Source organism: Seriola aureovittata, chromosome 16 (genome assembly GCF_021018895.1).
Source record: "Seriola aureovittata isolate HTS-2021-v1 ecotype China chromosome 16, ASM2101889v1, whole genome shotgun sequence".
NCBI lineage: Eukaryota > Metazoa > Chordata > Actinopteri > Carangiformes > Carangidae > Seriola > Seriola aureovittata.
In genome coordinates this window covers 21,282,799-21,299,275 of record NC_079379.1, presented here as the reverse complement: position 1 = coordinate 21,299,275, position 16,477 = coordinate 21,282,799, and the positions used below count along the sequence as shown (strand labels likewise).

At 41.9% G+C, this 16,477-nt stretch overlaps 1 protein-coding gene and 1 long non-coding RNA gene across 2 annotated transcripts in view; both read right to left on the bottom strand.

Moving 5' to 3' along the window:
- adcy2b (adenylate cyclase 2b (brain)) overlaps positions 1-9,568 on the bottom strand; it is a 52,208-nt gene extending 42,640 nt beyond the window's left edge. Inside the window, exons 1-2 of the mRNA XM_056400137.1 lie at positions 8,847-9,568; positions 1,314-1,511 (exon numbers count right to left, since the gene is read on the bottom strand). Coding sequence (XP_056256112.1) covers positions 1,314-1,511; positions 8,847-9,110 — 462 coding nt within the window. The 5' untranslated portion in view covers positions 9,111-9,568. The remainder of the gene's footprint in view (positions 1-1,313; positions 1,512-8,846) is intronic.
- Positions 9,569-11,798: 2,230 nt separating this feature from the next.
- Positions 11,799-12,881, bottom strand: LOC130183401 (uncharacterized). The gene is made up of 2 exons (XR_008829834.1): positions 12,807-12,881; positions 11,799-11,916 (listed from the first exon to the last, which is right to left on the bottom strand). It is a non-coding gene; the product is annotated as an uncharacterized LOC130183401 (long non-coding RNA).
- Positions 12,882-16,477: the final 3,596 nt, after the last annotated feature.

The window sequence follows — 16,477 nt, the reverse complement described above, 5'->3', positions numbered from 1 at the left end:
ACCGCGCCGCAAACTGTTGCAGGAAAATAAATAAATTCTTATACTCAAATAAAAAAAACGACGCAGTGATACAGTATATACAGACTGCAGCGTGTGTGTGTGTGTGAGATCCATGTTTCCATTGCATTACATTCATTCATGTTCCTGCTTGTTCAGGCAACTCACTGGCAATCCTTACGCATAGCTGGCATAGTGTGTGGGTAGTACCTTCATTAATTAGATAAAACTTCTAATTTAATGGTAAATGAGCTTGAAATTCAAGGTTCAAATATGCAAATTCATACAACAAATTCATTTGGAGTAGTCTAACCTTCTTCATTCAAGTCTTCAAGCTCCATTTGATGTGGCCAGACAATTGCTTTTCTCACTGAGTGTTTAAAAAAGGATAAAACCCAGCTGCTACAGATGAGCGTACAAAAGTCTACAACACCAGATGTTATTTATTTTTTCAATTCTTTCCCTCCTTTCTACTGTTTTCACCCTCAGACCTGGGAGCACTTTCAGCAGGTAAGCCAGTGCAGGTGCTGCACTGCACACTCCAACTGTCTGGAGAGGCACTGAGGAAGTTTATGGGATATCAACTGCAGCATTGTAGTCCAGCGGGTGTCTGCCTGCAATTAGGGGTGAGCATGAGGGGAGTAAAAAAAGCTGTTCATATCTGTTAAGGGGGCATCATCCGTTCATATCCAAACAATGCATTGGTATTTGGTTACTCCTCTAGTCTGTCCTGAGCCACAGTAACACACTCCCGGCAACCCCAGCTAAACAAAAGTGACACACACTATTTGAAAATACAAACATAGCACGAATCCAATGTGTCTTGTATTGTTGTTGTATTATTATTGTTGTCCAAGTACTGAAGCAAAGCAGCAAAACATGTTTACGTTAGAACAAAAAAACAGCATGTTTCCTCATCTTACTCCTAAAACTCTACATAGCAAGACAAGAGCGATGCTGTGTCTTTATCTTCATGTCTTCTACGTGACTCACCAACTTGCACGGATGCTAACTGTTCACCTTGGACATAGCTAGTTTTATGGCTAGCTTCTAGCTTTAACCTCAGTCTTTTATAATATCCTTTTGTGATGTCACGGTATCATGTACATAGGGATCAGGTGAATATTTAAGACACCTTTACAGGTCAACTGGAAACAATTAAAAGTTGCCTGGAGCTTAGCGAATACTCAACTGAACTGTACAACCAGACCTGCAGTAGCTATAACCAAGCCCGTAGATGTTCTTTGAGACACACACATCCAGATACACACATCCAGATACACACACACACACAAAACAAACACACATTTATCTACCTGATCCCACGGACTGAGTATCCCTCCTGAGAACATGAACAGGTAACCCATGGTGACCAGACAGGCCCATATAAGGAGAGAGAAGAGGCGGAGCATCCGCTTGAAGACCGACTCAATGCAGACGAGGATGAAGATGGACAGGAAGAGGATGAGAGCGGCCGGCACCGTGATCAGGAACGCCAAGTGGTCCTCTGTTGTCTGGAGGGAGAGAGAGAATTATTGATTTATACAGTTGCAGGTGAAAGTGATTGGAAAGCGATTTTCAGTACATGCCTGTATGGATAGTCGACAGTTTACACACCTATACACGTTGCATTAATATAGTAGTGAGGACCCTCCACTAGGTACATTTGTAACCACTGTGGGAATCGACTAGCAGCTTTAAAAAGTCATGTACTCTGATTATACACTAGCACAAAGTCTGTTAAACTGTTGGACCAGAGAAAGACCAACCAGAGACACTAGAGGCTATTTGTAAGTTTCCTCTGCCACCAAATGTGGTTTCTTGCCAGGAACGGGTGGTGGAGTTTCAGCCATTGTTGTGTTTACAAGACAAAAGGTTAATAATACAGCCTCTGAGCCGCACTACGTCCTCAGGGAAGATTGAAGTCGCTATTTAATGTGCTAACTTCACTAGAAGAAAAGACATGATAGAGACAAGAGTTAACATTAATGCTGCTTTCCACCACTGGAGACAGCTCTTAGCGAGTAAAGGAATTAAGTTTTTCATCTAGACTGGTAAGTAAACACTTGCTAATGCTAACTTTCGCTATGTAGCAATAGCAAAACTTACAAAGAATTCCTTTAAGGAGTCCTAAAATGCTCTAAATACCGACTACAGATCAGTTGACCCAAACATTAACCGTAAAACCAACTAATATGGTCAAAATAACAAAATGTCTGCATACTTTAGGAGAACTCCCCATAACTTTGTATCTTAATGAGGACATTATGTGCTCAGGGGGATGGAGGTATGGCACGACAGACACACACACACACACACACACGCACAAACAGACGAACAGACGGCACGCAGATCAGCAGACAGACAGTCTAAGCCCAGAGAATGTGCTACAGCATCACTTCTGCGCTCACACTGTCAAAGTCAGCATTTACAAACCGTCAAAACACACACACACACACACACACACACACACACACACACACACACTCTCTCTCTCTGTCTCTTTGACTTGGACCAGACCTCCCTCACCCACCCTCTCCTCCTCTCCAGCAGAGAGCCCCTTCCTAACTCTAAGTCTAATGTCATGTTTACACTCCAGGAGGATGCACGCTGCACAAAACACAAAACTGTCCGTCCCAACAGTTGACTTGGAAAAAAAAAGAGACGAGGCTGCTGTAGTTTTTTCTAAGAAAGGCAGTTCAGTTTTTTGTTTTTTTTTCTTCTCCACCTTGAGAGGATATTGACTCTTCTTCCTTGAAACTTCACATAGCTGTCAGAATTTCTTATTTGTTGAAGATGATTTCATGTATGACGAAATAACACACTCGCTATCACCGCACTATTATCTTCACCGCGCTTTCATGGAGGGATGGATGGTTCTCGTGTCAATTAAATAAAGAGAGACTGCAAAATTGTGAACCAAAGTTTGTTCAGTTATCTGGTGAGATTCACGTAACTTCTCTTTGTGATAAATCATTCGTGCTAACAGGAGGAGACTGCAACACCTTTCAGTTCCCACCATCATGTCTTCCTCCCATTTCTTACCTGTCCGTAACCTCTGTATGTGCATGTGTCCTCAACATATTTCTAACTATACAGAAACAACTTTTGATTTTCAGTGATAAACGCTTAAAAAAATCCCATCACTCGCAAACACGCACACACACAGAAATGCAGGCAGGGTATGAATAAAGGACTCTCTTAGCCCTTTTTTTCCCTCTTCAGCGTGTGTTAAATTATGGAACAGTGAGCAAAATCACCATCATTTGCTCAGAGAGACTGTGAACGCACGGCTTCCACACACACAGCACACTCTCACAGACCCGATCCTACCCGACACCCACGTAAACCATTTTAAGTAACTCCAAAGTCATGATTGCACTGACAGGTCCGGCAGCTGTAAATGTTAAATTAGCAAGCTGCTGTACGATTAGATGTCACCAATTTTACAGTAAAATGAACATCAGTGTGGGCACAGAAATGCGTTTGACTCTCTTAGCATGCAATTCACTGGAGCAGCTTTTATGTAACAGAATGAAAAGATGCCACAGGCTCACCCTTGAATTTGTGGCTGATTTGACAGTTTATTGACTGGAGCTAGAGAAATAGCAAGAAGCTATTTGGCCGGAGCAAACGCAGGAAGAGAGCGTTTTGCTGTGTATTAATGAAGCAGCGTGATGTAGCAGAAGTAGTATGAGTCAGGGTCTGGCGAAGGGATCCCATGGGACCTGGTTGCTGACGCCACGCCAGCTATACAGTAAGCCTGAAGCACGGGTTGAATCCTAATGAGGATGTAAGCAAGACTGCAAACCCACAAGAACACCAGAGGGGTACCTCGGTGACAGAGACCCGTCCTTCGGTGTCAAAACTCATTTTGTACAAACTGTATGCTCACACACACATACATGCACACACAGGTTAGGGAGCAGAGGGAGCTGCTCTCTCTCACTAAGGAAAAAAAAGAAGCATCCACACTTTTGCACATTTCTCACTGCAGGCCATTTAATCCTGTTAAAACCCCCTTTGAAACCATTTAAAGCCATTTCCCTCGACATGGCATGGAGGGAGGGAGTTGTGCCTGCCTGCCATAATGTACTGCATTGTCACCCAGAACAATTATTTCCTATTTTAACCCAGTCTGGCTTATCCAGCTATTATACTGGGAGGAAAAGGGGGGAACATGGAGACAGCAGCAGCAGCAGCAGCAGCAGCAGCAGCAAGCCAGAAAGAGACAGAGAGATGCAGTAATGTAATTACTCAGCAGTGAAATGACACAAACACACCAAATACACTATGTCAGTGAGTGAGAAGAAGGCGAGAGGTGGCACAGGAGGAGCCAGTGTTGAAATCATGACGGTGTGTATGTACTTTCCGTGTTTTGGTGCCTGTTGAATATTTATCCTGCCTGATGAAGCAGCGTCCGTGGCTGGACTTTCTTCAATCTGCTCTCAGCCTGGTTATGAAAATCATCAATAATCAACAAACCTTTCCTCGAGTGCTCTATTTGCAGTGTGGAGGTACATTAACAGACTTTGCTAAAACAGGTCAAAGGTTGTAGAGCAGCCATGTATATGAACAGAAAGATTATGATATGAATTATTAAAATTAGCTGGAAGCATCACGGCAGCGTGAGGACCGATTGTAATGAAAGGACAAACACAATACAAAACTTGCTTTATCATGTATAATGATCTTGAGAAATGTTGTTCCTTCAAGTGTGTGATTGTACATCCGTTCACCACAGCACCCCAGGGGTCGACTTTCTCAGTACAGGGTGAAGAAACAGTCGTTTCACAATCACACAGAAAGATGCCAGAGGGCAGGAGCAGCGCGATGTCACCGCTGAGAGGATCGAACCAGTTTGGAACGCATTCGTACAAGTGAAGATTCCCACCAGCCACACAATAAATGACATACATGTGAAGGAAAGGCCATGGAAATGTGGTGATATGGGCCCTTATGAAGCTCTAAATAAGGAAGTGGCTGAATTATGAATAATAAGAATTTCAAAGAAATCTAAATTAGACTTTAATGTAGACGACCACAGTGTGTTTTCCATTTCCAGTCAACAGTCACTTTGTTCTTTTTTAGTTTGAACATGATTATTCCCTAACCTTGTTGTTTATTACTCTGATTCATCATTTTAACCAGAACAACGTTTCGCTAACCTTAACACCCTGCTTACATCAGAGCAAAGACCCTTTGACTAAATCTAGCCAAGTTGTTTTTGTGTCTAAACCTGACCAGACTTTAACTGCAGCATTGTCAAATCATAAAACTGATTTATGTTTCAACAGGGATTTGTAACAGATTCGGAAAGCACAGACAAATGAGGCAATCCTTCAGATGGAGGCTTTCAGATCACATTGAATCCATGTAGTCCTTAGTACTTACACCAAGGTCTCCTACCGCACTGAAGCTTTAGTGATGTGCATCACCGTCACCTATAAGATGCTTTGGATGAAAGCGTCTGACAAATGAGAAAATGTAAATGCAAATCGACCACAAATAGAAACAGTACAACTAAAAAGAAACACAACACCAGACGGACGAAAAGATGCACTTGAGTTGTTTCGATTTGTCTCATACTGCCGCTTCGATTGTGACCATTCTTTGTTGAATGTGTCTCTTGTGAATTCCTAAAACTTATAGAAGTGTAACACTAAAACAACGGAGTGGTCCTTTAATGTGATATTTTCCTGTAGCACGCTGATATGAGATGTAACTGAGGGCGGTATCATTCAAAAGTAAAGCTAAGGGGATATCATGTAAGGAGATCAAGGCTTTTTTTTTTTTTTGCCCAGAAAGTAAAATGAAGATCTTTTTTAAAGATTAAACTCAACATTTTTGTATGAAGTCAGAATCTGCATGTACAAGATTCGTCCTTTGAAGTGTTGCAGCTCTACTTCACCACATTCATTCACCTTCCTGCCCCCGGAGTGACAGATTGGTGATCCATCATTACAAAAACACCCTGCTCTCACAGCCCTGCATCTATCAAACTCCGGATGAAATGGAAATAAATCAATGTTTTGCAGATGTTACTGATGTAATATCAACCAACTCTGAAACCGCAAAGACGAAAAATACGTTGCAAATGATCATTAACTACCAGAAACTGAAGTCAACACTGGGGTCAATAGTAAACAATACCGATGTAGTCAATGAAAATAATGTGAGCTGTTTTATCCAATTTATAGATTTCCAATGTTCCATCACCAGATGTAATATCGATCCCTATTAAACTGTCAAATGGTGTTTAAAATGTCATTTGGTTAACATACTGCCATGTGACTGCGAGAGACTCACACATGTTTGGGCATGCTAACACACACACACACACACACACACACACACACAAACACACACACACACACACATGCACAAATACCTACACACATTCCAATCAATACTTCAAGGCAACAAGAAAAAACAAGATGAATAATCTTCTCAAAAAATTGCAGATTAGCCTGTGAAGGAAATGAGAGACTTCCTCAGATAAACACACCCAAACAACACACAAACATGAACACGCATAGCAAGCATATACATGTACATACCCACACTCCCCAGGTATACACACACACACACACACACACACACACACACACACGGTGCAGTATGGGTGGAGGAGTCTTTGTCTTAAAAACACCACATTGTCCCACTCCAGCCCTGATCTGTTGGGAAAGATTAAAGTGTGCAGTCATTTCGGGAGCATTAGTGCTGCTTTGGTTGGGTTTCTGTCGGCTCACTGATAAAGCCAGAACACTTACAACAACATCCTCCCCTCCCTCTGCCGCCCAGCCCCAAACCCACCCTCTATTTATTCCTGCCATTCTTCTACGTCCAGCAGTAATAAATACACATGCCCCGCCGAACAACCACTACATGACTATAGACAAATCTGTCTGTTGTTTAATAGAAACAAATAGGGAAAAAAATGTGATGGATACTGTGAGTAATGAAAAATTATTAGGGGAGATTGCAATCAACCTGTGACCCAAGTGTAGAGGAAGAAGATGAGTCGAACATGGGGAATTAAATCGACCCGCCCGGGTAATAAGTCATATTGATGTGTCTTAAATAGAAGTAAAGGGATTGATTAAGGTGGAGGTTCTCCTGGGAATGACCACATTACAGAGTTCAATTGAATGTTGCAGGACTTCAACGACAGCGTGCCGGCGCTACTTTGAGAGCAAATGAAGCACACACACACACACACACAAACACACAAACACACACAAGAGTCTACAGCTTGCCCTGAACATACGTACAGCAGCAAAAACAATCATTTTGAAACAACAACAACCTCAGCAATGAGTGGGCTTCCTTTTGTACTCCTATTTCATAAAAAAACTGAAAAGCTGCACTTGAGAAAACAATAGCTTGTGTTTGTGGTTGAGTGTTTGTGGCCAAAACAACACTTTTCTCTTGACAAAAGCACCAACACCCACACAGCCGCGAACTCATCTCTCATCCCGCTCTTGATCCGCTCTGCAAACCCGACGTTGCAATTTAAAGTGCCGCTTCACATATAATCATACGCGTGCACATCGGCCTCCCCGTCTCATCCAGTCTCGTGCTAGAACCAAAACTCTTCTTTTGTTCGGGCTCTCCTCTGTGATCCTTACAAGAAGGCTACCATCTGATACTTAAAAATGGTATATACAGCTTGTAGCAGGACTTTTTATGGCACTGTAATAAAATATACAGAGTTCCTCAGCATTAAAAACAAACTGTGGCCTTTATTTTGACAGATTTTGAACTTTTTAAAAATGCATTTTAGTTTGTTGATCAGTACGGTTCATGGTCTTACTCCATGACTGCAGTTCTGGTCATCGCTTGTAGCTGAGAGAACTTCTCAACACTTCTCAGAGTACTGCAGAAACAACAAGTGCAGTACTGATGTGTGATGCGTTCATGATTCATTTCTAGAGGTGGCACGCTTTCTTGTCCTGCTGCTGATCACTGCTCATATTAGAGGAATAGCTCAACATTTTGGGGATTGAAGTTATTTGCTTTATTTTGCTGAAAGCATGAAAAGAAGAATGATTCTTCTCTCATGTCTGAATATGTAGCTGATGGAGCCCAGAGGTATTTAGCTTAGCTTAGCTTAGCACAAAGACCGGAAACATTGGGAAACAGCTAGCTTGGCTTGGCTCTGTCAAAAGGTAACAAAACAAAATCGACCTCCTAGCACCTCCAAAGCTCACTACTTAACACACTATGTCTTGTTGTTTCATTTTCTTTTGGTCAAGAAATTGTCCGGTGCATAATGCCCCCGGTAAAACAGCAATGTTATTTTTACACTTTGGCTAAACAAACAAGCTGTAACATATTAATTAGTTAGCTTTAGATTTGTTATCATTAGACAGAGCCCAGCTAGCTGTTTCCTCCCTGTTTCCAGTCTTAATGCTAAGCTAAGCTAACTAGCTGCTCACTCCAGCTACATATTTACTTCACAGAAATGTGAGTGGTATCAATTTTCCCATCCAAGTCTTTTTTTTTTTTTTTTCAAATGATTGAGTGTATTTTCTAACATGTTGACCAATTCCTTTAAATACCAAGTTCTTCTATTTATTCCAGTGTCTCAGAAACAAAGTTAAGAGAGAAAAAAAACCCATCTAAATGTGAATAAGTCACAGATTAAGCTGTTTGTTACCATAGTGAAAACATACAACAATGACAACATTTCCTGTTAATTGGTGTGTGGCATTTATTTCTAAGATAAAACTAACCTCCTCTTTCTGGATAGATTAACTTACCCACACCTCTGCACGCACACACACACACACACACACACACACACACACACACACGCACACACAGTCACACACACTCTCACTCACCAGTCCTGAAGCAAAGAACACCGCCAGCAGTGCGAGGCAGGTTCCCATGACGATCAGCAGCAGGAACACGATCAGCGGATGCTGCTGGCTCATTCTGTAGTAAGATTCATACAGCCAGTCCTGGGGCTTCTCGCCCTCCACACACACCTCGCCCTGGAACCCCGGGCACCCGTCCCCAAGGCTCTCGGGCCCCTCTGCAACCTCGCCTCCATCATTCTTCTCCAGCAGGTAACGTCCGCGGGTCCACAGAGCCTCCTGCCACATGGGTAGCTGCCTCTGGAAGGATGGTCCTGCTTTCTTACTGACCAAAACACGTGTGCACGGAAGTGAACGGGGTGAAGGATACTTTCACTCCCGCTCCTCCTCGCCCACCCTGGGCAGTACACCTCTTCCTCTTCTTCTTTTAAAAAAGTTTGGTCAGCTGATGGATGGACAGCTGACTGAAAGAGAGCCAACTTTTCAGCTCCTCCAGTTTCCCTTGCATCTTCTGCCACTCCTCCTGCTTGAGGTGACAAACTCAGTAGGGACTGTGTAAAAACAGATCTTCTTCTTCCTCCTCCTCCTCCTTCCAGAGAAGATGGTCAGACACCAAAGAGGAGAGATGAGACTTCCCTTCCTCTTGCTTCTCCTTCTTGTTTGCTCTGAATGTTTGGTCAGTCAGACAGAGAGCAGGCAGCCTCTGCTTACTGCTCAGCGCTGTGTCTGCGATGAGGCAACATGTTACTCTGCTGAGGTGCAGATGAGGACTGAGAGAGAGAGAGAGAGAGAGAGAGAGAGAGAGAGAGAGAGAGCCAGAGAGAGACAGAGAGAGAGAATGTGTATAACTGGGAGGGAGGAAAAGAGAGCAAGAGGAGAGAGGGTGTGTACCAATGTGTGTGCTGGGAAGAGCTGGTGGGTAAAAGTGTGTGTGTGTGTGTGTGTGTGTGTGTGTTGTGTGTGTGTGTGTGTGTGTGTGTGTGTGTGTGTGCTGCACCTTTTAGAGCAAGTGGAAATGTGTGAATGGTGATGTGTGAGATTAGCTAATGTGAAGAAACTGGTGTATGACTCAAGACAGTGTGTGTATGTATGTGTGTGTGTGTGTGTGTGTGTGTGTGTGTGTGTGTGTGTGTGGTGTGTGTGTGTGTATGTGTGTGTTTTTTCAAGGTGCAGAAAAAGGAAGAGACTTGGAAATTTACATAAGAGAGAACGCAAAGACAGTTTGAAGTTGGCAGAACAGGAGAAAAAGGGAGAAGTGAATATGTGTGTGTGTGTGTGTGTGTGTGTGTGTGTATGTGTGTGTATAAGAAAAGCAGAAAAGTGAGTGAGTGAGAGACGGGTTGTAACAGCTGTGTTATACCAGGAAGAGCAGCAGCGCGTAGAGGGAAAGAGAAGAAAATGGCATCCAGCAGCCGGCGACGAGATAAAGAAGATTGGTAAGAAAAACACACAGAAGGCGGAAGGACGGAAAGGAAGAGGAAGAAGAAACAAAGTCAGGAAGGAAAAACCTCAGGAGACGGAGAGAGTGTGGGAGGAAGAGAGATTGGTGCTTCAAACGGGTGGGGGAGGGGGGGGGCTGGTAATGAGTGAAAGTTTGTGACTGTCAGAGTGAGTGTGTGTATGTGTGTGTGTGTGTGTGTGTGTGTGGTGGGAGTAAAATACGATCTGATGAAACAAAGTCCCAATATTCCTCTCCTTCGCCCATCTCTCATTTCTCTCTCTCTCTCTCTCTCTCTCCGACTTCTGTTCTGCCACGGCAGGCTCCCTCTCTTGCCATGCCACATGTGATGCTCTGTGAAGTGTGAAAATGGCCGTGCCACTTCAGTGTGTCATGTCCACATAGTTTCTTTGTAGCACGCTAACGCAGACAGAGAGAGGAGCAGAATCTGTACACAAAGGCTGCGAATAATAAATACGGTTCATAAAACTGAATGTCATATTTCGAAACTGTAGACTTCATATCTGAGTCTTTGTCTTATCCAGAGTGAGAAGGAATGAGCTTCTGTCCCAGAGCAACAGAAATTACAAGCAGCCATAAGCAAAGCAACAAACATGCCGTCCCCTGTGAATTACGCACCCACCCTGTGGACAAACTGGTAACAACTTGTACAGACTGTACAGACACACAAGAAGCTCTGTGAAGCTGTACTCCAGACTCAGATAACATATGTAGTGAAGTCTTTGAAGGAATTTAATCAAAAGGTATTAAGTGTATTTCATCACATTTAGTGTGTGAATTCCTGACTTATTGCCAAAAACATGTTTTGTGACTTTAACCTTTGACCACCAAAATCCATTCACTTCATCGTTGAGTCCGAGTGATTGTTTGTGCCAAATTTGAAGAAATTCCCTCCCGATGTTCCCGAGATATTGCCTTCAAGAGAACGGGACGTCATTAGGATTCTTCCTCCGGGGACGCTGAACCCCCTCTACGAAATGTTATGACAATCCATCTAATTTTTGTTGAGACACTTCACACAAAACCAAAAATGTCAACCTCATGGTGCCACCAGAAGAAAAGTCAGGAGATCACCAAAGTAATTAGGATTCATCCTCTGGGGACCATAAAGGTCTGTATTAAATTTCATGGCAATCCATCATGTGGGCCAATCATCCGAGAAATCAATAGACTGGCCGACATGGACATTACTAGACCCCTGCTGCTAGCATGGCGACACAAATGCATTTCCACAGCCCATTTACAGCACTTGTGTTGCCTTGTTTTTGATTGATTGCACACATAATATAGTCAGAACATGTCGCACTGATGGTCTAGAGGGCAGATTATTACAACATTATTACAACAAGAACATCGTATTTCATCTTATTCCAGCTCTCGCTTCCCGACCCGTCAGTGTCATTTTGAAAATAATAATAAAATCTTAGACAAATGGCCAAGTTGTAAAAATCAGATTGCCAATATGTATGAAGTCACATGTGAGAGAAGAACGAACACATGAATAGACTCACTCAGGATTCATATTAGTTTGTGGAGGATATTGAGGTTTGGATCTTGGATCAACATCGGTACAAACAAACTGGAATCCCAGAGTGCAAAGGACAAAGCAGTCGTGGCCGTTCAATGTTCGTGTCACTGGAGAAAGAAACAAAAAAAAAACGAACATTTTATAGCAATTTTCAGACAGAGCGTAGAGCAGGGAAATCAATTACCGTGGAGAAGGGGACATGGTGATAAATTCATAGAAAATCACCATCCAGTTGGCTAAAGTAATGGCAGTAATGACAGTGATAATGATTCACACATCATCATGTCCTGCTGCACATCAACCCCAAAGTAACCAACTCATTTTTCACTTACACATTTAGAGTCAGACATAAGAGCTGGGGGAGCTCTGCAGAAGTGTTAAATCAAACACATTCACCGTATAACCATTAATATACACTATGGGCTATTCTGTTATTTCTATCATAAAATTAATGACTTCTATAAATAGAAATGTTCATGTTCATTAGTCACATTTCAAAAATACAAAACTCCATGCAGGTCAGTAAGCAGTGGTTACCTTGACTACAATTCTGTGGGCTAATTAATAAAATACTGTACAGCTGTGATGTTATTAGGATTTAAATCTATTGATTTTTTTTTTTTAAATGCCCTAGCACTAGCAAAACTCAAAAATCGCTCAGTGCAGATTTTATTTTGTTCACAGTAAAGTTCAGAGTTCTTGTGTGCTAACACTAGCTATCTGTTTACTGCCATCACAGTCTACTATGAACAACTCTATATGGCATTAGTGTTTACTTTATAGTATTTGGCAACAGGTTTGGCTACAGCTAATGTTTATTACCATCGTATCACTGTAGCTAACACATTATCAAACAGTTGCCGACCTACAAATCCTTTTTCTAACAGCAATGTTAGCATTTGTCTGGAGCTGAGTTTATAGCCCCCTGACAAATGTAGCACTCACATTTTAGCTCTGTTTTGGTCGTAATTACGGAAGGTTTTTCATCTTTCCTTACCCATTAGCCGTTGATCCAGCTGTCTCTCAGGAGCTGATAAGAGAGGGATGGTTGTAAGACCTAGAGTCTACCTCTGTAAAGAAGAAAAAGATATTTTTGTTAGTACTGGGTAAAACAGTGTAATCGGTTCACTATTAAAAATATCATATAATGCTGCTTTAATTTTTTTTTATGAGTAGTAGTATACTATTTTTCATATAATGTGATGTATTCTGTTTTGTTAACTTTCTTTTCAGCAGTTGTAGTAATTATAGATACTGGAGTTATTTAAGTAAGTATCTACCACAGTGTATTATTCCTCTTAATTAGATAACAGAAGTTAAACTTAAGTAACACGTTAAAGGTCCAGTAACTAATGTTTTATCACTCCAATTCAACACCACCACTAACTACAGTCTCAAAAACAGAGACAGATTCGGCTAGGCTGAATTTATTAAGGCCAGATGCTCCAGTGGTTGATCACCACATGAGGATCAAGTTCACGGTGTCAGTAACCTTCTGAATGTAAAGCAGGACGCTGCTGTAAAACCCTTCTGGAAAAGCAGAAAGCCCAAATATTTATTTTAGTAACGGGAACGGCGGCAGCGAGATAGAAGGGAGATGACTGATGCCGAGAGTCACGCATCGTAATAACCCAGATTCCCCTTGACAAGCTGATAGCTGTATGACATGATGTTTGATGTATTTACAGCCATCCAGTGTTGCTCACTCTGCCTCTTGTAAAAGTGTGAGTCTTGTGCTGTCCAGGCGGCTTTTTGCCCCCGTAGAAATTGGTGTGAATCTGTGTTTCATTGTGACATCAAATCTCCCTTCTAGTGATAAGAGGCATTTGACAAACATGTGATGAGGTCTTTATCTGCCGTGTTTGGTCTCTATGTCTGTTTTATCCCTGTGCGTGTGTGAGTGTGTGTGTGCTCTTACCATATTGCAACATATCATATGCTTCCTGCTTGGTTGCCTTGAATAAGCGTGTGTAATGTAATCTAATTAGGTCTGCCTTGACACAACAAAGACAAGATTAATGAACTGAGCTGAGCTCCTTACACGCAGGCACACACACACACAACCCCCATGATAGTTTAGCAATATGTGTGTTTGTGTGTGTGTGTGTGTGTGTGTGTGTGTGTGTGTGCAAGTGAGAGACAGCTTGAACTGTGAGGCATTTTCCTTTACTCAACCTGTCCTTCGTTGACTGTGATAGATGTTGTTTTTTTTATTAGGCCGTGAGTTATGTTACTCAAATTAGGGGAATCCCACTCTTTATCATCAACAGACGAACACATGCACACACACATACGCACACACACACAAACTTCCCCTGTGGAACCAATCTGTGAAGTGTAATTTAGACTGTGAGGGGGGAGGGAGAGAAAATATGAGGAAATATCCCAAAAAATTAAGTCAAACACACACACACACACTGACAGCGACATCAACGGATATGAGCGAGCGTGTGCGAGACACAGCCAGCGACAGACAATATACTACGACGCCTATTTTTACCTTGTTGTCAAACCACATCCCATTCATCATAGATGTGTGTGTTTGTTTTGCTATAAATGGAATATTCTATATAAGCTCTTATACTCCATCACATTAACAACAGGTGTGGCTGTTGCTGACCACCTGCGACCCACTTCACATGCACACATACACACATATATATATATACACACACACACACGGATACAGCGCTAAAGGCGGTGACAGAATGAGAGCACATTGAGGAAGAGTGGCCTTAACGCACTAATTCTGCATCAACACCATCCCACATACAGAGAGAGGCACAGTGTCAGGATAGAAGACGAGGCAACGCAAGCAGATGGGCAGAGGACAACGGCTGCCTTTATGTGCTGTCGGAAATCTTGAAACTAATAGATGAGCATGCAGAAATTACCCCTTACACAGTCGTAGATACTAATGTGAAGGTTAAAACTGAGGTCTCTTGGAACTAGTATTGGAGCTATTATTTTATCACCTCTTAATGCCCTAAAAGCTTCTTGCTAGGTTTCCAAATTGTAAGTAGCATTTAAAAGTCACACTTTGACTTATATCATTCTTTGTACAATTTATTGTTAACAGTAATGTACACATTCCCTATATGCCAAAACAGTGTACCATAAAGAATTCTTTATAGGGATACTTTATATGTGGGGATTGTTGCCTTTTGCTAATATTTGCCAATATGTTAGCTAACAGTTGCAAGATTAGATATTAACACATCCAGCAGACAAGGAGCACGGCCAGGAAACCAAAACACTGACTGAGCTAAAAGAGGCTAAAACAGACCTGAAGGGAAGTTGAAAATTAAGGGATAGTTTTCTGTGGGTTCATCATTTATAATTAACCCCTTTGAGATCAAATGTATGTCACATGATCCATTGTTCACTCAAAAGTGCAGCTTTAATGTTATAATAGATAATTCGGAGTAGAATTTCTGAAGCCACTATATTCAAAATATCGTTTATGGGTGCATTCACCACAAAATATTGAAGTATATTCAATATCATAATCACGTTGATATATAAAAACATTCAAAACCCATGTAACTTTAACTTTAAATAAAAAAGACATCAAAAAATACATAAACAGCATATGTGATGAGTGGGTCTTTTTTCATCCTCCTGCCAAATGCTTCCCTGTCAGTTGGTTGTTAAATCAAAACAACAACCACTAAAATATCAAGAATGACTGTGACAGGATCTATTTTTGCTGGATATGGTCTATTGGTCACAGTCTATTCCTGATTAAAAACACTTAATTACAGTGACAAGTTGCTTGTACAGATTGGGAACTGGAGGAAAAACCTGAGGTGCACAGTGACAGCAACATCTGACCAGCTAACGCTTTGTGGCTGTGATAAAGGGCCTTTGTGTGTTTATCTATATTGCACATGCGCCTGTTTTAATGCATGTTCCTCTGTGTTAAAGTTTTTTTTTAGCTTGTCTCGGGTAATCAAATGAATAATTAGGATGCATGATGCTGACAGGCCTGCTGAGACAAATCTGCAGCTTGTCACTCTTTTAAAACAAAGAGCAGCATGAGCTCAGGAAGAGACAATTGGATTCTGGCTCAGTCCCCACTGTGTGTTGAAGTTTTAAGTACACCAATAACAGCAAAAACACACCCATACACCCACCAGGATTGTCAGAGATCAGCATATACACAATCTTATTAATCTCCATCTAAACAGAGATGGAGATCAATCCTGTCTTATGGTTTCACTGAGACGCACAACCACACAAAGGTCAAAACACAATCTGATCTTCTAAATCCTATAAAGTCTCTGAAGAGAGTGAGGGCTAAAAATGGTCGAGGTTAAAAAAAACATCTTGTGAATATTGAATTATTGTTAAAAGATTGGATAAGATCCCAGATGTAGCTGAGCACGAACATCGATAATTACAGGAGGGCTGATGATGTGCTAGAAATAAAGCAGATTTCCCACCTTGATGAGAGGAAAGTGGGCTTCATCACCTAACTGGGTCTCTCTCAACCCGACGGTGATTAAAACACACTGAGATGACCTAGATAAGTTGCAATCAAGGTGGGAAGGTGGGAAAGACAGAGAGCGGGAGAGAGAAGGGTGGGGGTAGCAGCACCCACACACAGAGAACTCCTGATTCCTCATTTAAGACAAACACTGTGGGATTCATTAAGGACGACACACA